The following is a 24,844-nucleotide window of genomic DNA, read 5'->3' on the forward strand; positions in this document are numbered from 1 at the left end:
GAATTTTTTTATACATTTCTACCACTGAAACCAATAGATAGAGAAAGCAGCCTTCTTTAGTAGAAAGAACATGGACTTTAAAGTTAGGCAAACTCAGTTTTATTTCTACTTTGTATGATTCAGTTATCTTGGGCATGTTAATAAATCTTTCTGTACTTTAGTTTCTCCATTTGTTTTTAAGAATTTATTCCAAGTTATACAATTTGTTGGCATACCATTGTTAATAGTGTTCTCTTATAATCCTTTTTAATTTTTGTGACATGGGTTGTAATGTCCCTTTTTAAATTTGTAATTTTAGTTATTTGAATCTTCTCTCTTTTTCCTTTCTTTCTTTTTTTTTTTTTAAGATTTTATTTATTTATTTGACAGAGATCACAAGTAGGCAGAGAGGCAGGCAGAGAGAGAGGAGGAAGCAGGCTCCCTGCCCAGCAGAGAGCCACATGGGGGGCTTCATCCCAGGAACTGGGATCATGACCTGAGTGAAGGCAAAGGCTTTAACCCACTGAGCCACCCAGGTGCCCCTTCTCTCTTTTTTCTAAACTAGCTAAGGTTTTGTCAATTTTGTTGATTTAAAAAAAAAAAAAAAAAGGAAAGAAAACCCAACTCTAAGTTCCACTGATTCTTTTCTATTGATTTTTTTATTCTCTACTTTATCTCTGCCCTAATCTTTATTATTTCCTTCCTGCTGCTAGCTTTGAGTTTGTCCATTTTTTGAAGTTCCACAATGTATAAAAGTTAGGTTGTTGATTTGAGATCTTTCTTCCTTTTTTAATGTAAAGTGTTTACAGTTATAAACTTCCCTCTTAGCTCTGCTTTTGCTGCATGTTTTAAGATTTTTTTAATGTTTAAAAAAATTTTTTTTATATGAGAGAGAAAAAGAGAGAACAACCACGGGGTTCTCTGCAGGCAGAGGGAGAGGGAGAAGCAGACTCTTTCATCCCAGGACACTGGGATCGTGACCTGAGCTGAAGGCAGACACTTAACCAATTGAGGCACCAAGGCGCCCCCTTTTATTGCATTTTATAAGTTTTGATATGTTGAGTCTTCATTTTCATTTATTTCAAGAAATTTTCTAATTTCCTGTGTGATTTCTTCTTTGATCTGTTGTTTAAGAGTGTGTTGTTTAATTGCTGTGAATTTGTAGTTTCCAGTTTTCCTTCTGGAAAGTAATAACAACCTATTTTAGTAATAACCTATTAAAATAATAACTACCTATTTTAGGCTGATAATAATTGCAATCACATGCAAAAACTATTCCTTCTGTTGTTGATTTAGTTTCATTCCACTATGGTTAGAAAAGATGCTTGATTTGATATCTATCTTCTTAAATTTATTAAGACTTGTTTATTGGCCTAATATATCATCTGTCCTGGAGAATATCCTATGTGCACTAGGGAAGAATGTGTATTCTGTTGTTGGATGGTGTGTTCTCTATATGTCTGTGAGGTCCGACTGACCTATAGTGTTGTGCAAATACTCTTTCCTTATTGATCTTTTGTCTGGTTGTTCTATCCCTAATTGAAAGTAGAGTATTGAAATCTCCCACTATTCTTTTGCTATTTCTCCCTTCAACTCTTGTCAATGCTTGTTTCATGTATTTAGGAGTTCAGCTGTTCGGTGCATAAATATTTATGATTGTTACATCTTCCTGAAGAATTGATCCTTTTACCGTCATATAGTATTTCTTGTCGCTTAAGACCGTTTTTCGCTGAGGATTTTGTCTGATATTAGTATAGTCCCCTGCTCTCCTTCGGGCGCCGTTTGCATGGAACATCTCCATCCTTTGACTTTCAGCCCCTGCGTCCTTACGTCTAAAGTGAGTCTCTTCTAAGCCACGTACCATTGAATCCTGTCTTGTAAATCCATTCCGCCAAACTATGTATTTTGATGGGGAGTTTAATCCATTTGCATTTAAAGTCATTCCTGATGGGAAAGGATTTACTATTGGCATTTTGTTAACTGTTTGCTGTATGTTTGCAGTTAATTTGTCCCTCGCTTCCTCTCCTACTCCCTGCCTTTGTGTTTTGTTGATCGATTGTAGTGACATGCTTTGATTCCCTTTTCATTTTCTTTTGTGTATACGCTATAGATTTTTTTTTTAAAGATTTATTTATTTATTTATTTGACAGACAGAGATCACAAGTAGACAGAGAGGCAGGCAGAGAGAAAGAGGAAGGGAAGCAGGCTCCCCCCCAAGCAGAGAGCCTGATGTGGGACTCGATCCCAGGACCCTGAGATCATGACCTGAGCCGAAGGCAGCGGCTTAACCCACTGAGCCACCCAGGCGCCCCGTGTATACTCTATAGATTTTTTTGGTGGGGGAGAGTTACTATTGTGATTACGTAAGACATCTTAAAGTAATAACAACCTATTTTAGGCTGATAATAATTGCAATCACATACAAAAACTATTCCTTTACATCTGGCCCCCCCTTTATGTTACTGATGTCACAAAAGCAATCTTTATAGATTGTGTACCCATTAACATCAGGGTCTATAAAGATTTTTATGCTTTGGATTCTAGATTCTATATAAGAATTAAAAGTGAATTTATACACTAAAATCACAATAGTATAGAATTCTGTATTTGCCCATATATTTACTGGAGAACTTTACACTTTCATGCGGCTTTGTGCTGCTGTCTAGCATCCTTTCATTTCAACTTGAAGGACTCCCTTCAGCATATTTTGAAGGGCACATCTAGTGGTAATAAATTCCCTCAGCTTCTCTGTGAGGAGTTCTTACTTTCTTTGTTTTTGAAGGACATTTTTTGCAGATACAGTATTCCTGGTGGACAGTTTTATTTTCTTCCAGTAGTTTGAATATATTATCCCACTCCCTTTTTGCTTACAAGGTTTCTGCTAAGAAGTATGCTGATAATCTTAGGAAAGCTCCCTTGTATGTGAAGCACTGTTTTTCTATTGCTGCTTTCAAAGATCTCTCTTTATATTTGACTTTCGGCAGTTTGATTATAATATGTCTTGGTGTGTGAGTCTGTTAGGGTTTATTCTAGTTGGAGTTTGCTGAGCTTCTTGAATTTCTATTTCTATCCTCATTTGTTCATTTCTATCCTCAGATTTCAGTTTGGGGACATTATTTCTTTAAGCTCTCTACCTTTCCCCCTCTTTTCTTCTTTGATACTCCTATAATGTGTATAATAGTCCACTTAATGATATCCCATAAGTCTCTTAAGTTATTTTTTAGGTGTTCACATTTCCATTAATATTCCTATTTTGACAATGCATTATTTTCCTAATTTTCTTTAGTTGTCTATCTGTATTCTATTTTTAGCTTATTGAGCACCTTTTTTAAATTTAATTTTTAAAAAATTTTTCTCTGTTATATTCGTCACCATATAATATATCATTAGTTTTTGATGTAGTGTTCCAAGATTCATTGTTTTATTGAGCATCTTGAAAAGTTATTTTTAATTTGTTATGCAGTTTTTAGATCTGTTTTTGTTGTTGTTTTAGTTTTCTTGGGGTTTATTTTGGTTTTTTGGTTTTTTGTTTTTTTTTTTTTTGATTGGGTCAGGTTTCCCTGTTTCCTTGTACATCTTGTGATCTTCTAAGTTTGGGGCACTTGATGAACTACTACCTCTCCAGTCTTTATGGACTGGCTTCATGCAGGGAGAAACCTTCACCAATCACCGTTCTAGAAGTTCTGATACTTCTCAGAACTTGTGGGGGGTTGAATCTTCTTTTGGGCTGTGCATGAATACAGGTGACTTTAGCTATCTTAATTTCCTCTTTCTTCTTATGATCTTTTTTGGTTTTGGTCTCTACTGTATTCCTCTTCCCCTCACCTATTGGTCCCCCTGGCACCCTTCTGTGGAACTTCAGAGTCACTGGTGCTCCATTGTGGGAGGGCAGTTGCCTCTGTCTTCAGTGGCCTCCAATCTCATATTAGAACTAAGCTCTGTTCCCGTCAGTACCCTGAGTCAGGTGAGACAAAAATCAGTTTGTCAGGCAGCCCCTTGACAAGCCAGAATGCTGAAAGCAGGCCCAGGACAATGAGGACTTGGAGCTTTCCAGTCTGTTATCTGACCAATGTCACTCCCTAGTTACTTTATTTGTAAAATTTGGATAATACCACCTAGTTCATAGGTCATTATGATTAAATTATAAAATGTAAGATTCTTGGCATATAACTAATACTTTGGAAATGTTTCCTCTTTTGGAAATAGTTTCACACATTGTATGTTTGAATATGATTTTTAAGTATAACAATGCTTATGCCAATAAATTAAATCTGCTTTTATTGTATCTTTCTATTTATTTGTATATAATAATATTTTTTATATTATGCTAGTCACCATATAGTACATCATTAGTTTTTGATATAGTGTTCCATGATTCATTGTTTGCGTATAACACCAGTGTTCCATGCAGTCTGTGCCCTCCTTAATACCCATCACCAGGCTCACCCATCCCCCAACCCCTCTCTTCTGATCATGTCAGCTTTATTTTTATAGCTTTTAAAAAATTATTATATATATTTGTATATATTTGTATATATATGTTGTATACAACATATATATATACACACACAGATATATCCAAATATATATAATAATTTTTTAAAAGCTGTAAAAATAAAGCTGACATGATTAGATATACTTCTTTGAAAACTTGTTTTGGTGATAGAAAAGTATTTCTAGGAACACAACAACCTATATTTTGGAGAAATGTTATTGGCTTTAATGGGGAAAAGCAGTTTTTGTATAATATTAAAATTCAGCATTTATTTAAATGATATGATATACTTAAAAGATATAATTTAGAAATGGAGACAGTTTATTTTAAAAATCATTTAGCCTGGTGGTGGGTATTAAGGAGGGCATGTATTGCATGGAGCACTGGGTATGATGCATAAACAATGAATCTTGGAACACTGAAAAAATAAAGTTTAAAAAAATCATTTTCAGGGATGCCTGGGTGGCTCAGTTGGTTGGACGACTGCCTTCGGCTCAGGTCATGATCCTGGAGTCCCGGGATCGAGTCCCGCATCGGGCTCCTTGCTCCATGGGGAGTCTGCTTCTCTCTCTGACCTTCTCCTCGTTCATGCTCTCTCTCACTGTCTCTCTCTCAAGTAAATAAATAAAATCTTTAAAAAAAATCATTTTCAGATTAGTAATGTGTTTTCACTTGAAATATACCTAGTGGAATACTGGCAAATGTCTAACACCCTACTCTCTCAAGAACCTCTTGACGAGTAGCATTTGCCAATTTCTCTGGTGTAAAAACTCCCACCATGGATTATTCAAACTCCTGATATGGATGTCACTGAAAACAGAGTTGGGAAGAGTTATGTGTTTGAGCACCATTATATGGTATTTTACTGTATATAATAGATTTAAATAATTTCTATAAGATAGATAATGATAAGTATAATAGGAAGTGATGAGATTTGTTACCCTTTTTAACATAATATATTTAATTATAAGTTTATATAATTTCATGTTTAATGCTGTATAAAAATCTGCTTACAAGTTCTGGAATTTTAACAAACAGTTCTAACATCCTAAGCAAGTCTCCTCCACCATGCCTCCAAGTCCATATCTTTATATTAATTGGGAATCTTTGGTTGCAATTGACCACACAACACAAAACAAAATACAACCCAAACTAACTTAAGCAAAATATGAAGTTCTTGGCTTACATGACAGAAGGTCCAGAGGTAGATAGATAGGGTTTTGACATGTCTGAATTCAGGAACTCAAATTAACCCCTCAGTAATTACTCTGTCTCCTGGCTCTGCTCTTCTCCATTTGGTTCCTTCTCCAGTAGACTCCTCCATGAGGCAACATAGTTGGCATTTAAGATTCTAGATTATTAGACTTTATGTCCTTCATCTCAGAGTGACAGAGATTCTTTCTGTTTCCAAGTCCATCTCAGTCCCTGAAGTAAGACTGTGAGGGTGAGGGAGCCCTCTTAAAATCATGCCCTCCTCTGAATCAATGACTATGTATGGGGGCTTGGGAAACTCTGACTAGTTAGGTCTCCCACTCAGGAGGTGGGAAAAGTAGAGGCCCTGTATGATAGGTATGCCCCATCACCTCACCAGAAGTAGAGAGAGGTACCACTCTAAAATTGAAATGTCATTGCCAAAAGGGAAAGGCGAGGAAAGCAAGAACAGCACATGTTCACCACACTCTGCTTACCATTGCATTTTTATTTTAAGGTTCTATTAAGGAACGTGGGCATGAGGGGCCAGAAGACGGTCTTTCTAATCACCGACGTTCAGATTAAAGAGGAAGCCTTTCTAGAAGATATTGACAGTGTGCTCAATACGGGAGAAGTACCTAACATTTTTGCTGTTGATGAAAAGCAGGAAGTGATGGAGGTAATGTTTTTTAGGAAGTGGTGTTCCCAACACAGAAATGTTCTTATCTTGTTACTTTTTCTCTGCTCTTCAGGACAATTATAGCTTGCACATTGGATTTTGGTAATTAAAAATTTAAAAGTATATTATTTTAATACATCTTTTCTTGGTAAACTTCACATCACTTCTACCATAGTTATGAGACAGCATTTTTATAATTCCTTTTTTCGTAATGATGGTAATTGCATCTGTTTGATCTTATGTAGCATGCTTTATGAGAGATTATACATTTTAAATAACATCTTAGGGTTACAGTGATGTGAAAACACATAGTTTTGAGATACTGCTTGATTAGCTGTTATAGTTTACCACTGGTTAGCAAATTTTTAAAAAGCTTTAGTAAAACTCCTTGTCCTAACAATTCTGATAGATCTGAGAATCATGCTTTGTAACATAATTGACCAAAAAAAAAAAATACAGTTGTGAAGTGCCAACTACTTCAGATTGTCCTTCAGTCCCCATTTCTAATATCTTCCTACAGAATATCTCTGCTAGTACTTGCCTCTTTCTAGTTGCCATAACTACTATTACCCATAGAATATATCATTCATATCTGGGTGTTTCATTTCAGAATGAATGTTCTTTTTGTATCTTTTCCACTGATAGCATCTGTAGTAGAATAGTTCAAACACCTGCTTTACTCTTATATGGAATGGAACTAATATATATACACAAAATAGTTCCTCCTATATAGGGTGTTGTGAGGCCTGAGGATCAAATGAAATGAAGTTCTTACAAAGTGTCATGTACTTGGAATGCCCTAAATAAATGAGACATTACTAGTTTGTGGCCTGGGGTGGGAAAGGAGAAAAGGAATAAAGAAAAGATCCGAGTTCTCTCTTTTATCTGAGTGATGTCAAGGATGTGTCCAAGGCTGCTGAAAAATGGTGATTCTCCTAATTTGTAGGATAAATTCATCCACTAATCTCCCATCCAAGAAATAGTCCTCCATGGGGAGTGGGATTTCTTCAGCTTTGCCAAGCTTTCCTGCTCACTTTAGATATTTATCTTTTCATCTTGTCACTTTGCCACAGAACTTCCATTGCTTCAGTATTTTCTTATGGTCTGACCCAACAGTGACCTTAAGAACTTCTTTCTTTCACATTCCACCCCAGTCTAGGAATACCAGATTAATATATCCACAAGAAAATGGCCATAGTAAAAACTCAGGAGTACTGAAATGCATCTGTTTCTCTGCTTTATGCTGATTTTTTAAAATAGAAGAAATAATATGAAAGAATTTCTGTTTATTTTCTTCCTACATTCTGCACTACCCTGCACATCCCACTTTGGAGATTGTGTTCTGGACTTTGCTTATTTCATCCCTCTGACAAAGATCTCAGTATAAACCTACTCACTCCGGAAAACTGGCCTCTATAACTTGGACTTGGCACTGCTTAGAGCGCATCTCTTACAGACTCAACACATGTCTCTGATATCAGCAATAGAGTTCTAGCTTCAGACCTCCATTTCTAGCCTACATTTTCCACTGTTCTATTTGCCTTCCTTAAGGAATTAAATTATTTCTATGTCTTTCTCAATAAAACAGTGACTTCTTATTTATCACTTTCAGTGATATTTTCTGTTCCTTTAAAAATACTCATTTAGGGGCACCTGGGTGGCTCAGTGGGTTAAAGCCTCTGCCTTTGGCTCAGGTCATGATCCCAGGGTCCTGAGATGGAGCCCCACATCTGGCTCTCTGCTCCGCAGAGAGCCTGCTTCCTCCTCTCTCTCTGCCTGCCTCTCTGCCTAGCTGTGATTTCTCTCTGTCAGATAAATAAAATATTTTTTAAAAATACTCATTTATATTTGACATAATTCATTATTCTTCAGCTTACATTAGGGTTCACTCTTTGTGTTGTACATTCTATGACTTTTGGACAAGTGAGTGCTGATGTGTATTCACCATTAAGTATCATACAGAATGGTTTCCCTAACATAAAAATGCCATGAGTCCCATCTATTTATGCCTCTCTTCCTCCCCTGAACTCCCAGCAATCTCTGCTGTTTTTACTGTCTCCATCATTTTAGCTTTTCCAGAATGTTACATACTTGGAACCATATAGTATGTAGTTTTTGGGGATTGTCTTCTTTCAGTTAACAATATGAATTTAAGGTTCTTCCATATATTTTTATGGCTTGATAGCTCATTTATTTTTACCTCTGAATGATATCCCAGTGAATGAAAGTATCACAGTTTATCCATTCACCTATTGGGGGACATCTTGGTTGCTTCCAAGTTTGAGTAGTTATAAATAAAGCTGTCTAAACCTTTTTATTTTTTTTTAAAGATTTTTATTTATTTATTTGACAGAGATCACAAGTAGGCAGAGAGGCAGGCAGAGAGAGGTGGAAACAGGCTCCCTGCTGAGCAAGGAGCCCAATTGGGGGGCTCAATCCAGGACCCTGGGATCATGACCTGATCCAAAGGCAGAGGCTTTAACCCACTGAGCCACCCAGGTGCCCCAATCTAAACCTTTTTTTTTTTTTTTGCAATTTGGGTTATTTTTTTATTATATTCAGTTAGCCAGGATGGTACCTCATTAGCTTTTTTTTTTTTTATAAACATTTATTTTTATCCCCAGGGGTACAGGTCTGTGAATCACCAGGTTTACACACTTCACAGCACTCACCAAAGCACATACCCTCCCCAATGTCCATAATCCCACCCCCTTCTCCCAAACCCCCTCCCCCCAGCAACCCTCAGTTTGTTTTGTGAGATTAAGAGTCACTTATGGTTTGTCTCCCTCCCAATCCCATCATCTTTCATTTATTCTTGTACCCACTTAAGCCCCCATGTTGCATCACCACTTCCTTATATCAGGGAGATCATATGATAGTTGTCTTTCTCTGCTTGACTTATTTCGCTAAGCATGATACACTCTAGTTCCATCCATGAATGCAGGTTTTTGTGTGTTTCCAACTCTGCTTCGCCTTGACTGCTGTGAAGTTTCACTCAGTTTGTCTAATTATTTTTTCAGTAACAACTCATTTTCTTACTCCCCCGAATCAGGCCTGCTTCCAAAATATATGTGCGAGTCTGTGTGGATATTACACTCCCACAGAAAGCTTATTTACTTAGAAGCATTAACCCTTATTATATAAATAACCACCATCCTTATATTACCATCCTTGCTCTTTCTGGAACTTTTATTCTTATGGCTCCAACCAGACACCACGTTTCTCTATTTGCATGTCCCAGGGTAAACTCAGAGTTAGTGCAGATAGACCATGTGAACATAACATCATAGACTGACACTGATCATAATAATCGTAATTTGGGAATTACTGTCAGAATGCATATACAGAGTCCATTTATAATTTTCCTTGGATATAGCTAGCCCATAAAGCAGAACATTATCTAAAATAGAGAATTCTTTTAGAAACCAATTCATTGTAGTAGCTATAACATTGTGTGTGTGTATATAATATATATGTCTACAGATACCTGCTATCAAAAAAAACTTATTAAAATCTATTTATAAGATAGTTAATGACTCAGAAATCTTTTGTGCTCTGAACAAGGAGAAAGGTGGCATATAAAAACTAATAGCTCCTTACCTATGCTACAAGAACTACTCAACTGTTCACACATAATAACTCATTCGATCCGTCAACTACCCTCTGCTGTAGGTACTCTTTCCCCATTTTACAGATGAGGCAATTAAGTTACAGAGAGTTTAAATAACTCGCCCCAAGGTCGTATCGGTAGTAAGCTGCAAGCTGGGATTTGAATTCAGTAGTTTGGTTGCAGAGCCATGATGCTCAAGCTCAAGTAAATGTATCTCTCATATAAAGATGAACAAAGAAAATTAGAAGTGCCCCCGTAATCTCATTACCAGGCAACTGTATTAACATTTTTTAAATACACGAATGTTGGGGCACCTGGGTGGGTCAGTGGGTTAAGGCTCTGCCTTCAGCTCAGGTCATGGTCTCGGGGTCCTGGGATCTAGCCTCACATGGGGCTCTCGGCTCAGCTGGAAGCCTGCTTCCCCCTCCCTCTCTGCCTGACTCTCTAGCTACTTGTGATCTCTCTCTCTCTCTGTCAAATAAATAAATAAAATATTTTTAAAAAATAAAAGTAAAATATACGAATGTTGTAAGAATAAAGTGAGTGAATGCAAACAGTATAAAAATGTCCAAAATTTTTTAAAAGAATGATATAAAGCAAGAAATATGTCTAGAATAAAAAGTGACAGCTTCCCTCTCATACTGTCCTTTTAAGTCCATCTCACCAAAAGTAACCATTATAAATAGTTTCTGTGATTGCCTTCATAAAAATGTGTGTATGTACTTACACATGTGCCTAAATATTTTTTAATTTAACCAAGAGGATCATATTATACACACTGTTGCAGTTTGTTCTCATTTTATCTTGCTGATCTTGCCCTACCACATACATTGAGGCACCTCCTTTAATGGTTACACAAAATCACAGCATTTGGATGTTTTGTAATTATTTTTAAATGGATGTTTTGGTTGTTTTTCCACTTATAAGCAATGTTGAATTATGGTTCTATACATCTATCATGGTGAACTTTTTTTTTCTTTTTAATTTCTTTCATGGTGAACTTTTTAGTGGGTATCTTTATAAGTTAAATTCTTAGCAGATATTTCTTTTCAAATTATAAAATTATGGGGTTGGAAGAAGTCTTCTAAGTACAAACTGTATCAAAGAAATTCTACTAATATAAAAAAATTAAGGGTATTTATAAGGTACTTATTTATAATAAAAATTCTTAATATTCCACTATCTACTAATCCCATTATCAACTTGTCCATTTTCATTTATAAAGTTTTTATTTTCTGTTATTTCCTAGGGTGTTCGTCCTATAGCTCAGGCTGGCAATAAACATGATGAACTCAGTCCCTTGGCCTTGTTTGCTTTCTTTGTAAATCGCTGCAAAGAAAATCTTCATGTGGTAGTGGCCTTTAGCCCCATCGGAGACGCCTTTAGAAATCGCTTGAGACAGTTCCCATCCCTCATCAATTGCTGTACCATTGACTGGTTCCAGGTTTGTAATTTGGGGGCAGTGGTGGGCAGGTGAGGGGCAGTGGCAACTAAATCTTTTAGAATTTTCTGAAATCTTACTCCAGCTCTGTTAATATCCATTCAGCACATGTTTCTTGATCACTTACTCTAATGACAGACATAGTGCTTGGCATCAGGGACTGATAAGCCTACAGGATCCCCAGAAGGATCTCACATTCTGGACTGGAAGATAGAAAAGGCAGCTGGCAAATGAGCAGCCACAATTATATAAAAGAGCTATAATCTTGGTGTGCAGAAGTTATACTTATTAGGACAGTGAATCTCTGAAGTATGAAAATAAATTAGTTACAGAGAGAAGGAATATATTAAGAACTAAGAAAATGTGTTAAACATAAATGTATAAACCTACATGTATATATGTGTAAAAATACACATATGTAGATCTATATCTGTCCATATCAATAGTTATATCTATATGTATATTTCTTATAAGTAATTGGCTCACATGATTATGGAGGCTAACAAGTTTGAAGGTCTGCAGCCAACAAGCTGGAGACCCAGGAAGCGCACCTCATAGAAACCTCCAGCATAGTGTTTGACCAAATATATGGGCACCCCATGGCCCATAGTAAAATTGACACATAAAACTAACCATCATAAGGGCATAGTATGTGCAAAGGTAGAGCGGGAGAGAGGGCATGGCTCATTTCTGTAACTGCAAATAATTTGGCATAGCTGACTGGCAATGAGGATAGCAGGAGTTAAGCCCGAGCTTTGGGTGGGTGCTGAGTTCTAAGGTAGTTTGTAAATGTGCCTGTGAATTTGGTTTTATACCGAAGACACCTTGGGAGCATTAACATATATTTAGCTAACATATTTCAAAGGAAAAAAAATCCAAACCCTTGGAGGCTATATGGTGGACGGTTTGGAATAGGGCAAAAAAAAAGAGAGGAAGACCAGCTGGGTGATCATTTCAGTCATACTAACAGCAAATGATGAAGGCTCCCACTACTCTTAATCATAAGGCGAATTGCCACTGCCTGGTAAGACTATGAAGTAGTAGTAATTATACTCTTGAGAATAGTATTTCATGGTACCTTCTATTTAATTGTTTTATATTCAATACAATGTGGACTGTAGATTATAGACTTATTTTATACCTCTTTTTTTAAAGATTTTATTTTAGAGAGCAAGCGAGTGTGCAAGCGGGGTTGGGAAGGGAGAGACAGAATCTGAAAAAGACTCTACCCTGAACACAGCCTGATGTGGGGCTTGATCTCATGACTGTGAGATCATGACCTGAGCCCAAACCAAGAATTGGACGCTTAACTGATGGAGCTACCCAGATGCCCCTAATTTCTTTCTCTCTCTTTTTTTTTTAAAGATTTTATTTATTTGAGAGAGAGAGCGGAAGAGAGAGAGAGAGCACAAGCTGGGGGGGTTGGTTTGGGGGTGGAAGGAGAGGGGGAAGCAGACTTCCTGCTGAGCAGGGAGTCTGACTCAGGGCTCAGTCCCATGGGAATCATAACCTGCGCTGAAGGCAGATTCTTAATCAACTGAGCCACCCAGATGCCCCCAATTTCCTTAAAAAATAAATTTCTGGCATTTATTTGTTTTATTCTCTTTTACCTATTTACCAATTGTGTGAAAAACTATTTTCACACAAAATAGGACTGCACAAATGTTTCAGCTAGAGGACATTTTAGTGTTTACACAAGAATAAAAGCTGTGTGAAACAATTTTGATTTATGAAAACCATATCTTAATACTATATCCATTAAGTGGCCAGAAACCCAAACCAAATAAAGTCTGTCCAACTGTAAATTTTTCTTTTTATGTCATGTATTAGTAAGTGCTAAGAAGGAAACTCAGGACAAGGAAATAAGAGAGGGAATAGTGTTTTAGACTGAGTATTCTAGAAAGACCCTCCTAGTAAGTTGGCCTTTGAGCAGAGATGTGAAGGAGAATCACGTGTGGGTCTAGGTGAGGAGGGTTCTAGTCAGAAGGAATAACAAGTCCCAAAGGCCAGAGGCAGCAGCACAGTTGGCATATTCCAGGAAAAGCAGAAGAACCATTTCCAGGACTGGAGGAGAAGCAAATTTTGGGAGAAGAAACTAAAAAAGTTCAGTCTGGATGCTATAACAGTTAGGAATTATGATAGATGCTAGTAACAAACCCAAACTAGGGGCATGCGGATGGTGCAGTCTCTTGAGGGTCCGACTCTTGGTTTTGGCTCAGGTCATGATCTCGGGGTCCTGAGACTGAGGCCTATGTTGGTTTCTGCACTCAGCGCAGAGCATGCTTAAGACACACACTCTCTCTCCCCTCTCACTGTGTGTTCTCTCTCTCAAATAAATAATTAAAAATTTAATTAATTATTTATAATTAAATAAACCTTAAAAAACAGAAACCTAAACTAAACATATAAAGTATTTTTCTCTCATAGAAAAATTCTGCAGATAAATACACTGGGATTTTGTGGCTTAACAAAGTCATCATAACCTCAAGTTCATTCTTCTTTGCTATCCTTAACATGTGATTGGCCCCCTCAAATTCTCCTTATGGTCTAAAATGGCTGTTGGAGCTCCAACTCTCAGATCTGAGTTCCAGGCAAGAAGTAGAATAATACACAGGGCAAAAAGGCACACACAGCTCTTTGTAACCCTGTAAAGAGCCTTCCTGGAGGTCCCCACCCAATAGCTGCCTATATGCCTTTATCGCCTGTGAATTGCAAGGGAATCTAGGAAATGTGGTCTTTTATCTGGGCATATTGCTATCTAGAATAAAATTGGAGTTCTAAGGGAAAAGGGCTGATAGGTATTAGGTGTGCAACTAACTTCTGCCGCTGTCATACTAAATATGGGGCATCTACTGGATATCCAAGCGGATGAGATTAGGAAAGCAGTGTGGTATATCCTTGATATGTAAAATATCACTGATGCTTCCTTTATATTGTGTTATCTTTAATTTTAGTCTAAAAATATTTGTTAGCCCTTTCACAGATTTACCTGTGATCTCAGCCCACCCAATTCTATTTTCCCCATTAAGGTTTTAATTTTTTCAACCCCAAGGTCTTCTCTCGCAGGAAGACATTTATATGGTTAGAGTGGAACCACTCATCTTAAATTTCCTAAGTTTTTCTTTTTCTTATTTTTAGCCATGGCCTGAAGATGCCCTTGAACTCGTAGCTGTGAAATTCTTAGAAACACTGGAGCTTACTGAGGTTGAAAGGCGAGAGATAGTTCCAATCTGCAAACACTTTCACACTACCATTATGGATCTCTCAGAAAGGTTAATATTACTAAATTTTAAAATGCAAAGTGCCTTGTATTTTAACATGTCTCTTGTTAACATGTCTCTTTTTCTGAAATCTCAAAATTTCAATAGGATTTCTATGTCTTCTAAATATTTCTGATCATTTAATTAGGGAGGACCTTGGATTGTAAGTAATGGAAAATTATTTAATCTAGGTTTAAGAAAAAGGAAGAATTTATGATAAAGATTCAGGGGTGTCTCACAAGCCTAAGAGAAAGATTACAACTGGATCTCAGATGTGACTGGAAACGGGTTAGAAAGTCATCCTAAACCCAGAAATATTTTCCTCTGTTTCTCATCCCTGTTTCTTTCTGGGCATCTTCTTTCTCTTTCAGACTGCCTTTTCTCCCTTCCTTCCTTCCTTCCTTTCTTATCTTGATTTTTTTCTAGTTTTGAGATATAATTGATATATAGCATTATATAAATTTAAGGTGTATAGCATAATGATTTTGTATATATACATAATGTGAAATGATTACTACAGTAAGTTTAGTTACTATTGCCTCATTTTTCTTCTTGTAATGAGAACTTTTTAAAATTAATTTTTAAATTTTTTTCTAAACATATAATATTTTTTTAGCCCCAGGGGTACAGGTCTGTGAATCACCAGGCTTACACACTTCACAGAACTCACTATAGCACACATCCCCCCCAGTGTCCATAACACCACCACCTTCTCCCGACCCCTCTCCCCCCAGCAACCCTCAGTTTGTTCTGCGAGATTAAGAGTCTTATGGTTTGTCTGCTTGTGATGAGAACTTTTAAGATCTACTCTCTTAGCAAGTTTCAAATACACAATACACTATTGTTTACTATTGTCACCATGCTGTAGTTTACATTCCCAGAACTTACTCACCTTAAAATTGGAAGTTGGTACCTTTTGATCACATTCACCCACTCACCCTCAACACCCCCTGCCTCTGGAACCTCCAATTTGTGCTCTATTTCTATGAAATAATTTTTTTTTTTTTAGGTTCCATGTATAAATGAGATCATATGGTATTTAGCAGACTGAGTTTTCTCCTTCCCATTGCATATGGAGAAAACAGTCTGCCTCTCAATTCTCAGGTTTACTTCTTGCAATTTCAGCTCTAGGCCGACTGACGGGCTCTTTCCAGCTCCCTTTACCAAATTTATACCAAAAGGTGATCAGCCTCATTTGTGTCCAGTGCCCAACCCCGGGCTAATCAGCCATGGTGAAGATGGCAGGTTTCATAGACAAACACTGCTGGTGGGGCACTGGATGGAAGTTTTCAGAAAAATGGAGCTGGCTGTGGATAACTCAAAAGTATCTGTTTTACCTCTGTTCATCTCTGAAATCCTCATTTCAAAAGTACATAAACCCAAGTGCTTATGGTATACTGCCTATCCAGAATCATACAGCTTGGTAACATTGTTGGCTTTGATGGTTGCGCTCACAGTGGGCTCTACCCACTTTGTGTACTTACCATGAGAAACATTGCTTCTGTTGTCTCCATGTGTATATGTGGTAATCTTACACTTCTGGTCATACCCCATTCAACCAGTGTGACACACTCTGTGCAGAGAATGCTGACTCATCCCCACTATCCTATCTGCAATGCCCCTCCTTCCTACTATACCTCACTAGCGTTCACAGTATCTTGGGTCCCTTTCTAGCGTTAGATCCTCCTAGTTTATGAAACATGTAAAAAGATCTGTATCTTTCTTGCTGTTGTTTACCTTTGATACCCATCTCTGGAGATTAGTTTTTTTTTAACACATCACTCCTATTTGATATTTTGTAGACACGATATTAGGATGTGGTTATGTGTAGAATTCTCAGAATGTTACAGAGTTCAAGTACACAGCAGCTTCTGAAGAAAATTAACCTTTATTCTTCTAGGTTTGTTGTTGATGCTATGTTGAATCTACCTCTTACTTTGTGCAACTCTTTACTTAGAGTAAGATATGTTGTCTGTCTTAGGTTCTTGCAGGAGCTAGGACGACATAACTATGTTACGGCTACTTCTTATCTTGAACTTATTGCCTCATTTCGACAGCTTTTGACTAAGAGGCGACAAGCTGTCATGGAAGCAAAACAACAATACGTGAATGGGCTTGACAAATTAGCTTTTGCTGAGTCTCAGGTAAATTTGATGAGCTGCTCAAAATGGTAATGTATCACAGGAAATATAGGAAATCATAAATAGCAAGAGTTATAATTTATCAAGAATATACTATGTACAGGGCACTGTGTTATGTGCTTCACACACACTCCTTCAATTATTCCTCTTAACCACTCCATGAGGTAGACACTTTAATGATTCTCATTTTACAGATGAGTAACACGAGTTTTAGAGAAATCCACTGAGTTTCCACACAGACTCAGATACATTTTGTTTTATTCTTCAGTTTTTTGTTTTGTTTTTTATAGTAGGCTGCATACCCAGTGTGGAGCCCAATGTGGCTTGAACTCAAAACTGTGAAATCAAGACCTGAGCTGAGATCAGGAGTTGGTTGCTCAACCAACTGAGCCACCCAGGAGCCTCTATTCTTAAGTTTTTGACATTTGGGGAGAATACAATAAGTCTGGGTTGCCTTTTTTATTACTATTATAATAGCTGGCTAAATATAAGATTATATTTTTAATGAGTCAAGTGATAGTGATACTTATTAGCATTAGTTCAATAGAAGCAACAAGGTTTGGGTAATCCGTATGCATTGTATACCATGCCCAGAGTATAATAGTGACTCCCCAAGCTGCCACCTTCTTTCTAGCTGCACTTCTTCAGGGACAACTGCATCCTCTTACTGCTCTGTCATATACTCAAGGACAATGAAGTCTTTTGTGAAGAAAACTGCCCATGCCCTCATGGTTTTATTTATCATATAAAGAACTGGAAGGAAAAGTTAAGGTTTTCTGGACCTGATGCCTTATACCTTTAAGTTGCGATTTTCTGTGTTTCGCTTCTAAAGCTCTTGTTGCTATGAAAACTTAATGGCAAACTATCTATTTAGGTTGGAGAAATGAAAATGGAGCTTGTCCAATTACAGCCCAAATTGGAGGAAGCTAAAATTGAAAATGCACATATGATGCAGGTAGAGTATCTTGAGTTTTTTTTAAACTGATGTCAGAAGGCAATTAAAATATGTAATATTAGCCTTGAAAATATTCCTTAATTTTTTGCCACTACTAGATCTTAGGAACCTAACCCTTTTCTGCTTACCGGCTATCTCACTGAGTCCTGTGTGATTTGTGTTGATTTTTTTTTTTTTAAGAATTCATTCATTTATTTATTTATAGTAGAGAAAGAGAGAGAGTCCCAAGTAGACTCTGTGCTCAACACAGAGCCCAATACAGGTCTCCATCTCATGACCCTGCGACCATGATCTGAGCCAAAATCAAGAGTCGGATGCCCAAGCAACTGAACCATCCAGGCACCCCAGTTGTGTTAATTTTGGAGGGAAGTGGGAAACTCATTATCCAGTTAGGTCACATGTATTTGCATTTCTCCTCATTTTATCCTGGGCCCTCCTGCTCTTCAACATGATGTGTTGAATTCCCTAATTTCCAAACATACTCTGGTCTCTAGGATAGAGAAAACAGTAGGATGTTTGAGGAATTGTTTTATTTTCTCCTCTCTGTTTAGGTTATTGAGATAGAGTCTGCACAAGTGGAAGCAAAAAGAAAGTTTGTGAAATTAGATGAAGAAATAGCCAGTGGCAAGGCTGAAGAAGCCCAAGCTCTGAAAAATGAGTGTGAGAGTGACCTAGCCGAGGCAATTCCAGCTTTGGAAGCAGCACTGTCTGCCCTGGATACACTCAAGGCAAGTGTTTGAATTTGCTACCTTGGGTTTCATCGACAAACTCTGCACGGATCCTTGGTTCTTTAGGTATGGTTCTGTTCCACCAGGGGGTGTTACATCGTTTTTCCAGTCAAACAAAACTTGCCTCTTCACTCTTCATCTCTAATATGTCACTATCTTATATTTTGGCTGTTCGTGTTATTTATAATTTTCATTCAGGATATTTCAGTGAGAAGGGAATAAACAGTCCCCAAGAGGCCAAAGCAGTCCCGTACATGGACCAGGAGGCAGATGTTAAATAGAGTGTAGAGCTAGCTACCTTCCTGCAGCTTCCTGGAGGTGTCTATATGGAAAAACTGGAAGAGCTTTCCCAATACAGCTGTGGGTGGCAACTGTCTGCATTACACTGCATTGGGTATGACCTATTCCAGTCTTTAAGCAAGACCAGAACAACCTCACCAAACAGAGCAGGGGAGACAGCAGCTTCTGCTGACTTAGAAAGCCAGTGTAGAAGGCCATTCAGGATGCTCAGACTCCTTTTTTTTTTTTTTTTTTTAAAGATTTTATTTATTTGTCAGAGAGAGAGAGAGGGAGAGAGGGCGAGCACAGGCAGACAGAATGGCAGGCAGAGGCAGAGGGAGAAGCAGGCTCCCTGCCGAGCAAGGAGCCCGATGTGGGACTCAATCCCAGGACGCTGGGATCATGACCTGAGCCGAAGGCAGCTGCTTAACCAACTGAGCCACCCAGGCGTCCCTTAGACTCCATTCTTCATTCTACTTTCCTTTCCTCATTTTACTAATTCCTGTGTAAGATTCCTGACAAGATTGTGAGCTCAACCTATGGGTAATTCAGCATCTCACAGGATAAATTCTTCTGATTGTCAGTTATATCAGCCTTGTAGTTATAAGATATATTATTTTAAGGCATTTATATAAATGTCTAATGCTTTCATTGTGCTGTGAACCAGGAATTTAAAACTCTGGGCTTGTTTTTTTCTTCCTTTCTGCTCTCTGGCACATTTAAAAGCCACATCGTACCCGGTGGTCTTTCTTCTTTCTCTCTTTAGATGTTTATCACAGCAGCCCCTTATTCTGGCAAAGCTTTGTCTTTAATAGGCATTCCATTCTAGAAGACCATGAGCATTAATTTAAGTAACTATCACTGTGGACTATGGACTTTCAGCATCGCTTCCTCTGAAAATCATGGGACTCTTGATGCCTTCAAACCTTACAAGTTCAGATCATTGATATCAGGTTCCCCTCTCATTGAGAGTCTGTTGCTTATACCCTTCCTGGTATCAGATACTATATTATATGAGGTAGACTTCAGTTGCAGAGAAGAGAATTGGTTCTATTTAGTATAAGCAGACAAGGATTCTTTAGGATATTTTGTAAATGGATTACACAATTATTGGAAGAGCTGAAGAAATAGATCCTAGGCTGAGCTGCCAGGAATGACTCACAGAGCCAAACTGGAAATAGTCTCCCAGAGGAATGATCCTCTGAGTCAGAAGCCTGCAGAGCCATCCCACAGAGCCACACCACCTTCACTGTAATCTATATCAGCAAAGGAGATGCCTCACCACCCCACATGTCCCCATTTATTCAGTCACAGTTCTCGTATCATTCAAGTGATCTGGTGGTGGAACCCAATGACCACCCACAACTCTAATTTGTGAGGAAATAAAATAACAGAGTTGTTAGCTTTCCAACAATTGCAAAGGATGTCAGAAGGATATTGGAGTGGATCATAAGTAAGTGAATCTGTTGCATCTGTCATAACAATACATACCTTTTTAGGAAATAAGTTTAAATTAGGGTCAGGATACCTGGGTGTGTCAGTTGGTTAGGCTTCTGCCTTCATAATTCTGGGGTCCTGGGATTGAGTCCCACATTGGGCTCCCTGGTAAGTGGGGAGCCTGCTTTCCCCTTCCTCTGCCTGATGCTCCCCCTGCTTGTGCACTCTCTGTCAAGTAAATAAATAAAACCTTTTGTAAATAAATAAGGGTCTACCTCTACTTTCTTCTTCTTCTTCTTCTTCTTCTTTTTTGGTAAAACTACTATATAAGCAAATATATAATTAAATCTTTATCTAAATTAGGATTCTTAATCTGGGTTCAGTGTATGGACTTGGTATGCAAATTTTTAATATATGTGTAAAAATGTATTTTCTGGAGGATTCATAGCTATATTTATATTCTCGTAAGTCTGTGAACTTCCAAACATTTGAGAACCATTGGTCTTAATCTGTGCTAAATTTAAATTGTCTTTTATTAACTATTTCATAATTATGCAAAGCAACTATAATTTTAATAGAAAATCAATGCTCCATTATTCTCCAACATTATTTTCTAAATTCTCATTATTTAAAAATAAACTGTTCTAAATAAAGATACTCTGTTTTCTTTCAATTTAGCCAGCTGACATTACAATTGTGAAATCAATGAAGAATCCTCCATCTGGTGTTAAATTAGTTATGGCTGCTATATGTGTCATGAAAGATATAAAACCAGAAAAAATTTCGGATCCTTCAGGAACTGGAGGCAAGGTAATTACTGACACAGATTTAAATCATATTTGTGAATGTACAAAACATTTTACAGCAACAATTATCCAATTAAATATCAACAGTATCCAGTCCAGAGAAGAAACATTGTTTTCCAGATTGAATGGATTCAGAATAAAGTGTGGAAAACATTATCTACATATATTCCATGGTAAAACTAAAGCAGTATAGCATCAGAAAATATGTGGTTCCAATTGCTTCTATTTGTTTTTCTGTCTGTGCAGGTTACCTGCTATCATGGGGTGGAATTGAATGAACACTGAAATGTGTGAGCTTTTTCCAGCTAAGATTCTCAAGGATGTAATATATATAACCACATAGGTGTTATTCTGAGCATTCAAAAAATTCTGCTGAGTTAAGCAGTATAGTGTAGTTGTTAAAAGTATGTGTTCTAGAGCAAGAATGTCTGTATTCAGAAATCCTGTCTCACTAGCAGTGTGGCATTGGGCAAGATGCTTAACCCCTATGGAACTCTGGAGGATTATGATAGTACATGCCTCACAATGTTAATGTGATTATTAGATTATAAATACAGATACATACATACATATAGATCATATGTATAGATGGATACATATAGATTATACATATAGATAGGTAATATATATAAAGCTCCTATGAATAAAGCTTTATATATAGTAAGTTCACAATAAATTGTTATTATGATTATTATTCAAGGCTATATCCCTTAAAAAGGAAGGTGTAGCATCCATCCTAAACTCAATTATGGACTTACTTTCTTTTTGGAATTTTATAGTACCTAGGTTTGAATTCCTGATTGGAGAATTGGGGTGTGAGTGTGGTTGTGTGTGTGTATGTACTCTGTCCTTACTGAGATAATAAATAAATCAGCTCTCACCAAGCCATTCTCATTTACACACACACACACACACATGCACACCCACCTATCAGGCTTCTGGAATTAGGAAAAAAACTGTCGGGCTAGTTATTTTAATGTCTTTGTTAACACAAGTACCATGTGCTTTATCCTGTAACTGGCAGAGCGACGTGTAATCCTTGTTTTCTTTCTCTTCTTTATCTCACTTGGGGAGCCTAGCTGGGTGAAGAGGTCATCTGTTAGAAAAATATTTGTTACCTGTTTTAGTCCCTTTGAGCTGCTATTACAATTACCGTAGTCTGGGGTGGCTTATATTTCTCACCATGCTGGAGAATGGGGAATTCTGAGATCAAGGCTCCAGCAGATTCAGTGTCTGGTTGGAGGGCCCATTTCCTGGTTTATAGATGGCCTTCTTTTTGCTGTGTCCTCACATAGCTGAAGTGGGAGGGAGCTCTCTTTTACAAGGACACTGATCTCATTTATTTCCTAATCATCTATCTACGAACCAGTGTCCAAATACCATCACACTGGGGATTAGGTTTCGACAATATGAATTTTGATGAGGGGGGATAGGGACACTTTCAGTCTATAGCACTACTTTTCTGGTTTGAAAGAATCAAGAGTAAAAGAAAATAAAGCTGCAAATAATAAAAATACATTTTCTTATATGAAATTCTGATAGTGTTTATGCTAGTTGCTTTTCTTATATTTCCTAAAGAGAAATAATTGCATCATTTGCCTTTCAAGGTATAATTTTTTATAATGAATTCAGTATATAAGTTTATGTTCGTATCTTAAATGTTTGATATATTTGGTACATTCTTGAGGAGAGGAGTCTCTTTATTTCCAAAGAGATGTAAGTTGATATTTTGAAAGTATATGGTTTCTCCAGATAATATACCTTAAACTTCAAGAAGGAAAATTTATACAGAGCATCTTTAATTGTATATTTAATAGATTTCCATAAATTTTATTTATAGATATTAGATTACTGGGCACCTAGCAAAAAGCTTCTGGGAGATATGAATTTCTTAAGAGAATTGAGAGAATACGACAAGGACAACATTCCAGTGAGTTTCATTGGATTTTTAATATACATATAACTTTGCCAAGGTGTAGAAGATCTTTAACATTAAGCAATATTTTGTAAAATGTAAGATAGCTCAGTTTTAAGATTTAAATAATGCAGGAATATTATATTATTGACTATATTATGAATTCTCATAATACATAAAACCACTCCTTCATACCATTGAAAATCATTTAATGAATTACTATTTTAGTAATTATTATTAACTTGAAACAGTTCTCTTATGGTAGTTTCATAAACCTGAAGCACAAATGTATATGAGATTAAAAATGTTGAGTGCACTTTTCCATCCAAACTTGCATTTATTGATTGTTTGTTTTTTCTCATTTCCACATATTTTCCCAAACTCCAGTAGTCTTTTTTTGGGGAGGAAGGGCAGAAACATCTTGCTTCAATGTCTGTAATCTTGTGTATTCTGCCCACAAGTATGACTTGTGCTTCTGTTTAAACTATGCTTATTTTAAAATTTTCTCGAAGTATTGACTGGTTTTTAAAGACAACTTGTCTTTTTTATACTATGTGCATGATTTTTTTTTTACTATACATGATTATTTTTTCATCTTATGACTGTATGATGTATATGTTGAAATTTTAAGATGGAAATGTTTGTTATATAGGTGACTGTTATGCAGAAGATACGTGGTGAATACCTTACAAACCCTGAATTTGATGCTTCTAAGATTGCTAAAGCTTCTTCTGCAGCTGAGGGTCTGTGCAAGTGGATCATGGCCATGGAAGTGTATGACAGAGTTGCAAAGGTATCTTGAGGATCAACACATTCATTTTCTACTGAAATATTCCCAGAAATTAAAATCTGTGCATATGTTGACTAGTTAAGCAGTTTCTCAAACTGATATCAGAAAGGATTTATCTTGCTGCAGCACCTAGTAGATGAAGAGAACACGTGTGTGTGATATAACCTAGTCTTGGCTAGTGGTAGTGAGTGGTAGTGCTCAGGGATGAATGGGCCAGACTGACCTACCCCTGTAGAGACGTGGGGCAAAAGCCAAAACTGGATGAAGTGCCAGATTAAAAAATTAAGTCAAAGGATCAGAAGTTAAAAGACCCAGTAGAGTTAAGAGACAGAGCATGGACTGTTGCCCTGAAGCAACAGCATGCATAGGTAAGGAATATTTTATGGAGAATGGTTAAAATCATTTTGTAAATTTGGCTAGAAAAGGGCCACGGAAACACTGGCCTTGCCCTCTGTAGCTTGCAGAATCCCACTGAGGGAAGCAGGAAATATAAATAAAAAGGCAGATAAAAATACATGGTAACATGTGTTTAGAATAATCTCAGAAGGGGCATCTGGGAGGCTCAGTCCATTAAGCATCTGCCTTTGGCTCAGGTGATGATCCTAGGGTCCTGGGATGGAGCCCTGCATCAGACTCCCTGCTCTGTGGGGAGTCTGCTTCTCCCTCTTCCTCTGCTCTTCCACCTGCTTGCCTGCTTGTGTGCTCTCTCTCTCTCTCTCTCAAATGAATAAATAAAAATCTAAAAAAAAAAAAAAGAATCTCAGAGTAAATGATAAGGCTGTCACGATTGGAAAGATATTCCTAGTAAGGTACATATGCCTGTAGAGAGGTCGGGATTTTGATTGTTATTTTCAGGGAAATAGACTTGTCAAAGAAATAAAATTAATTTTATCTGGGATATTCTTCCATTGAACATCTTGTCCCTTCCCCATCGCAGGTTTTGGAGCTTTCAACCTAACTCATGTCCACATGTCTCACAAGGCATGAAGCAGAGAAGCCAAGGCATTCAGAATCTTTCCTGACTTCCCACTCACACCTCCACACTGCCATTTTAATTCTGATGCAGCTGCCCCATGTTGCTACGGAAGGGTTGAAGGGAGATAGTCAGTAAGGTCTCCTCTGAAGTCAAAAGTAGAAA

At 37.3% G+C, this 24,844-nt stretch overlaps 1 protein-coding gene across 4 annotated transcripts in view; it reads left to right on the plus strand.

Annotated features, from left to right (window-relative positions):
• The window catches only part of DNAH12 (dynein axonemal heavy chain 12), a 220,384-nt gene that overhangs the window by 125,524 nt on the left and 70,016 nt on the right, over positions 1-24,844 (plus strand). For all 4 annotated transcript variants that reach the window (XM_013053186.2, XM_013053167.2, XM_013053173.2 and 1 more), the window contains 9 exons: positions 6,183-6,344; positions 11,204-11,398; positions 14,534-14,667; positions 16,637-16,799; positions 17,671-17,751; positions 18,303-18,479; positions 20,874-21,005; positions 22,842-22,931; positions 23,569-23,709. In XM_013053186.2, coding sequence (XP_012908640.1) covers positions 6,183-6,344; positions 11,204-11,398; positions 14,534-14,667; positions 16,637-16,799; positions 17,671-17,751; positions 18,303-18,479; positions 20,874-21,005; positions 22,842-22,931; positions 23,569-23,709 — 1,275 coding nt within the window. The remainder of the gene's footprint in view (positions 1-6,182; positions 6,345-11,203; positions 11,399-14,533; positions 14,668-16,636; positions 16,800-17,670; positions 17,752-18,302; positions 18,480-20,873; positions 21,006-22,841; positions 22,932-23,568; positions 23,710-24,844) is intronic.

The sequence above is a fragment of the Mustela putorius genome, unplaced genomic scaffold (assembly GCF_011764305.1).
Source record: "Mustela putorius furo isolate JIRA1106 unplaced genomic scaffold, ASM1176430v1.1 tig00000095_pilon_pilon_pilon, whole genome shotgun sequence".
NCBI classification, from domain to species: Eukaryota; Metazoa; Chordata; class Mammalia; order Carnivora; family Mustelidae; genus Mustela; species Mustela putorius.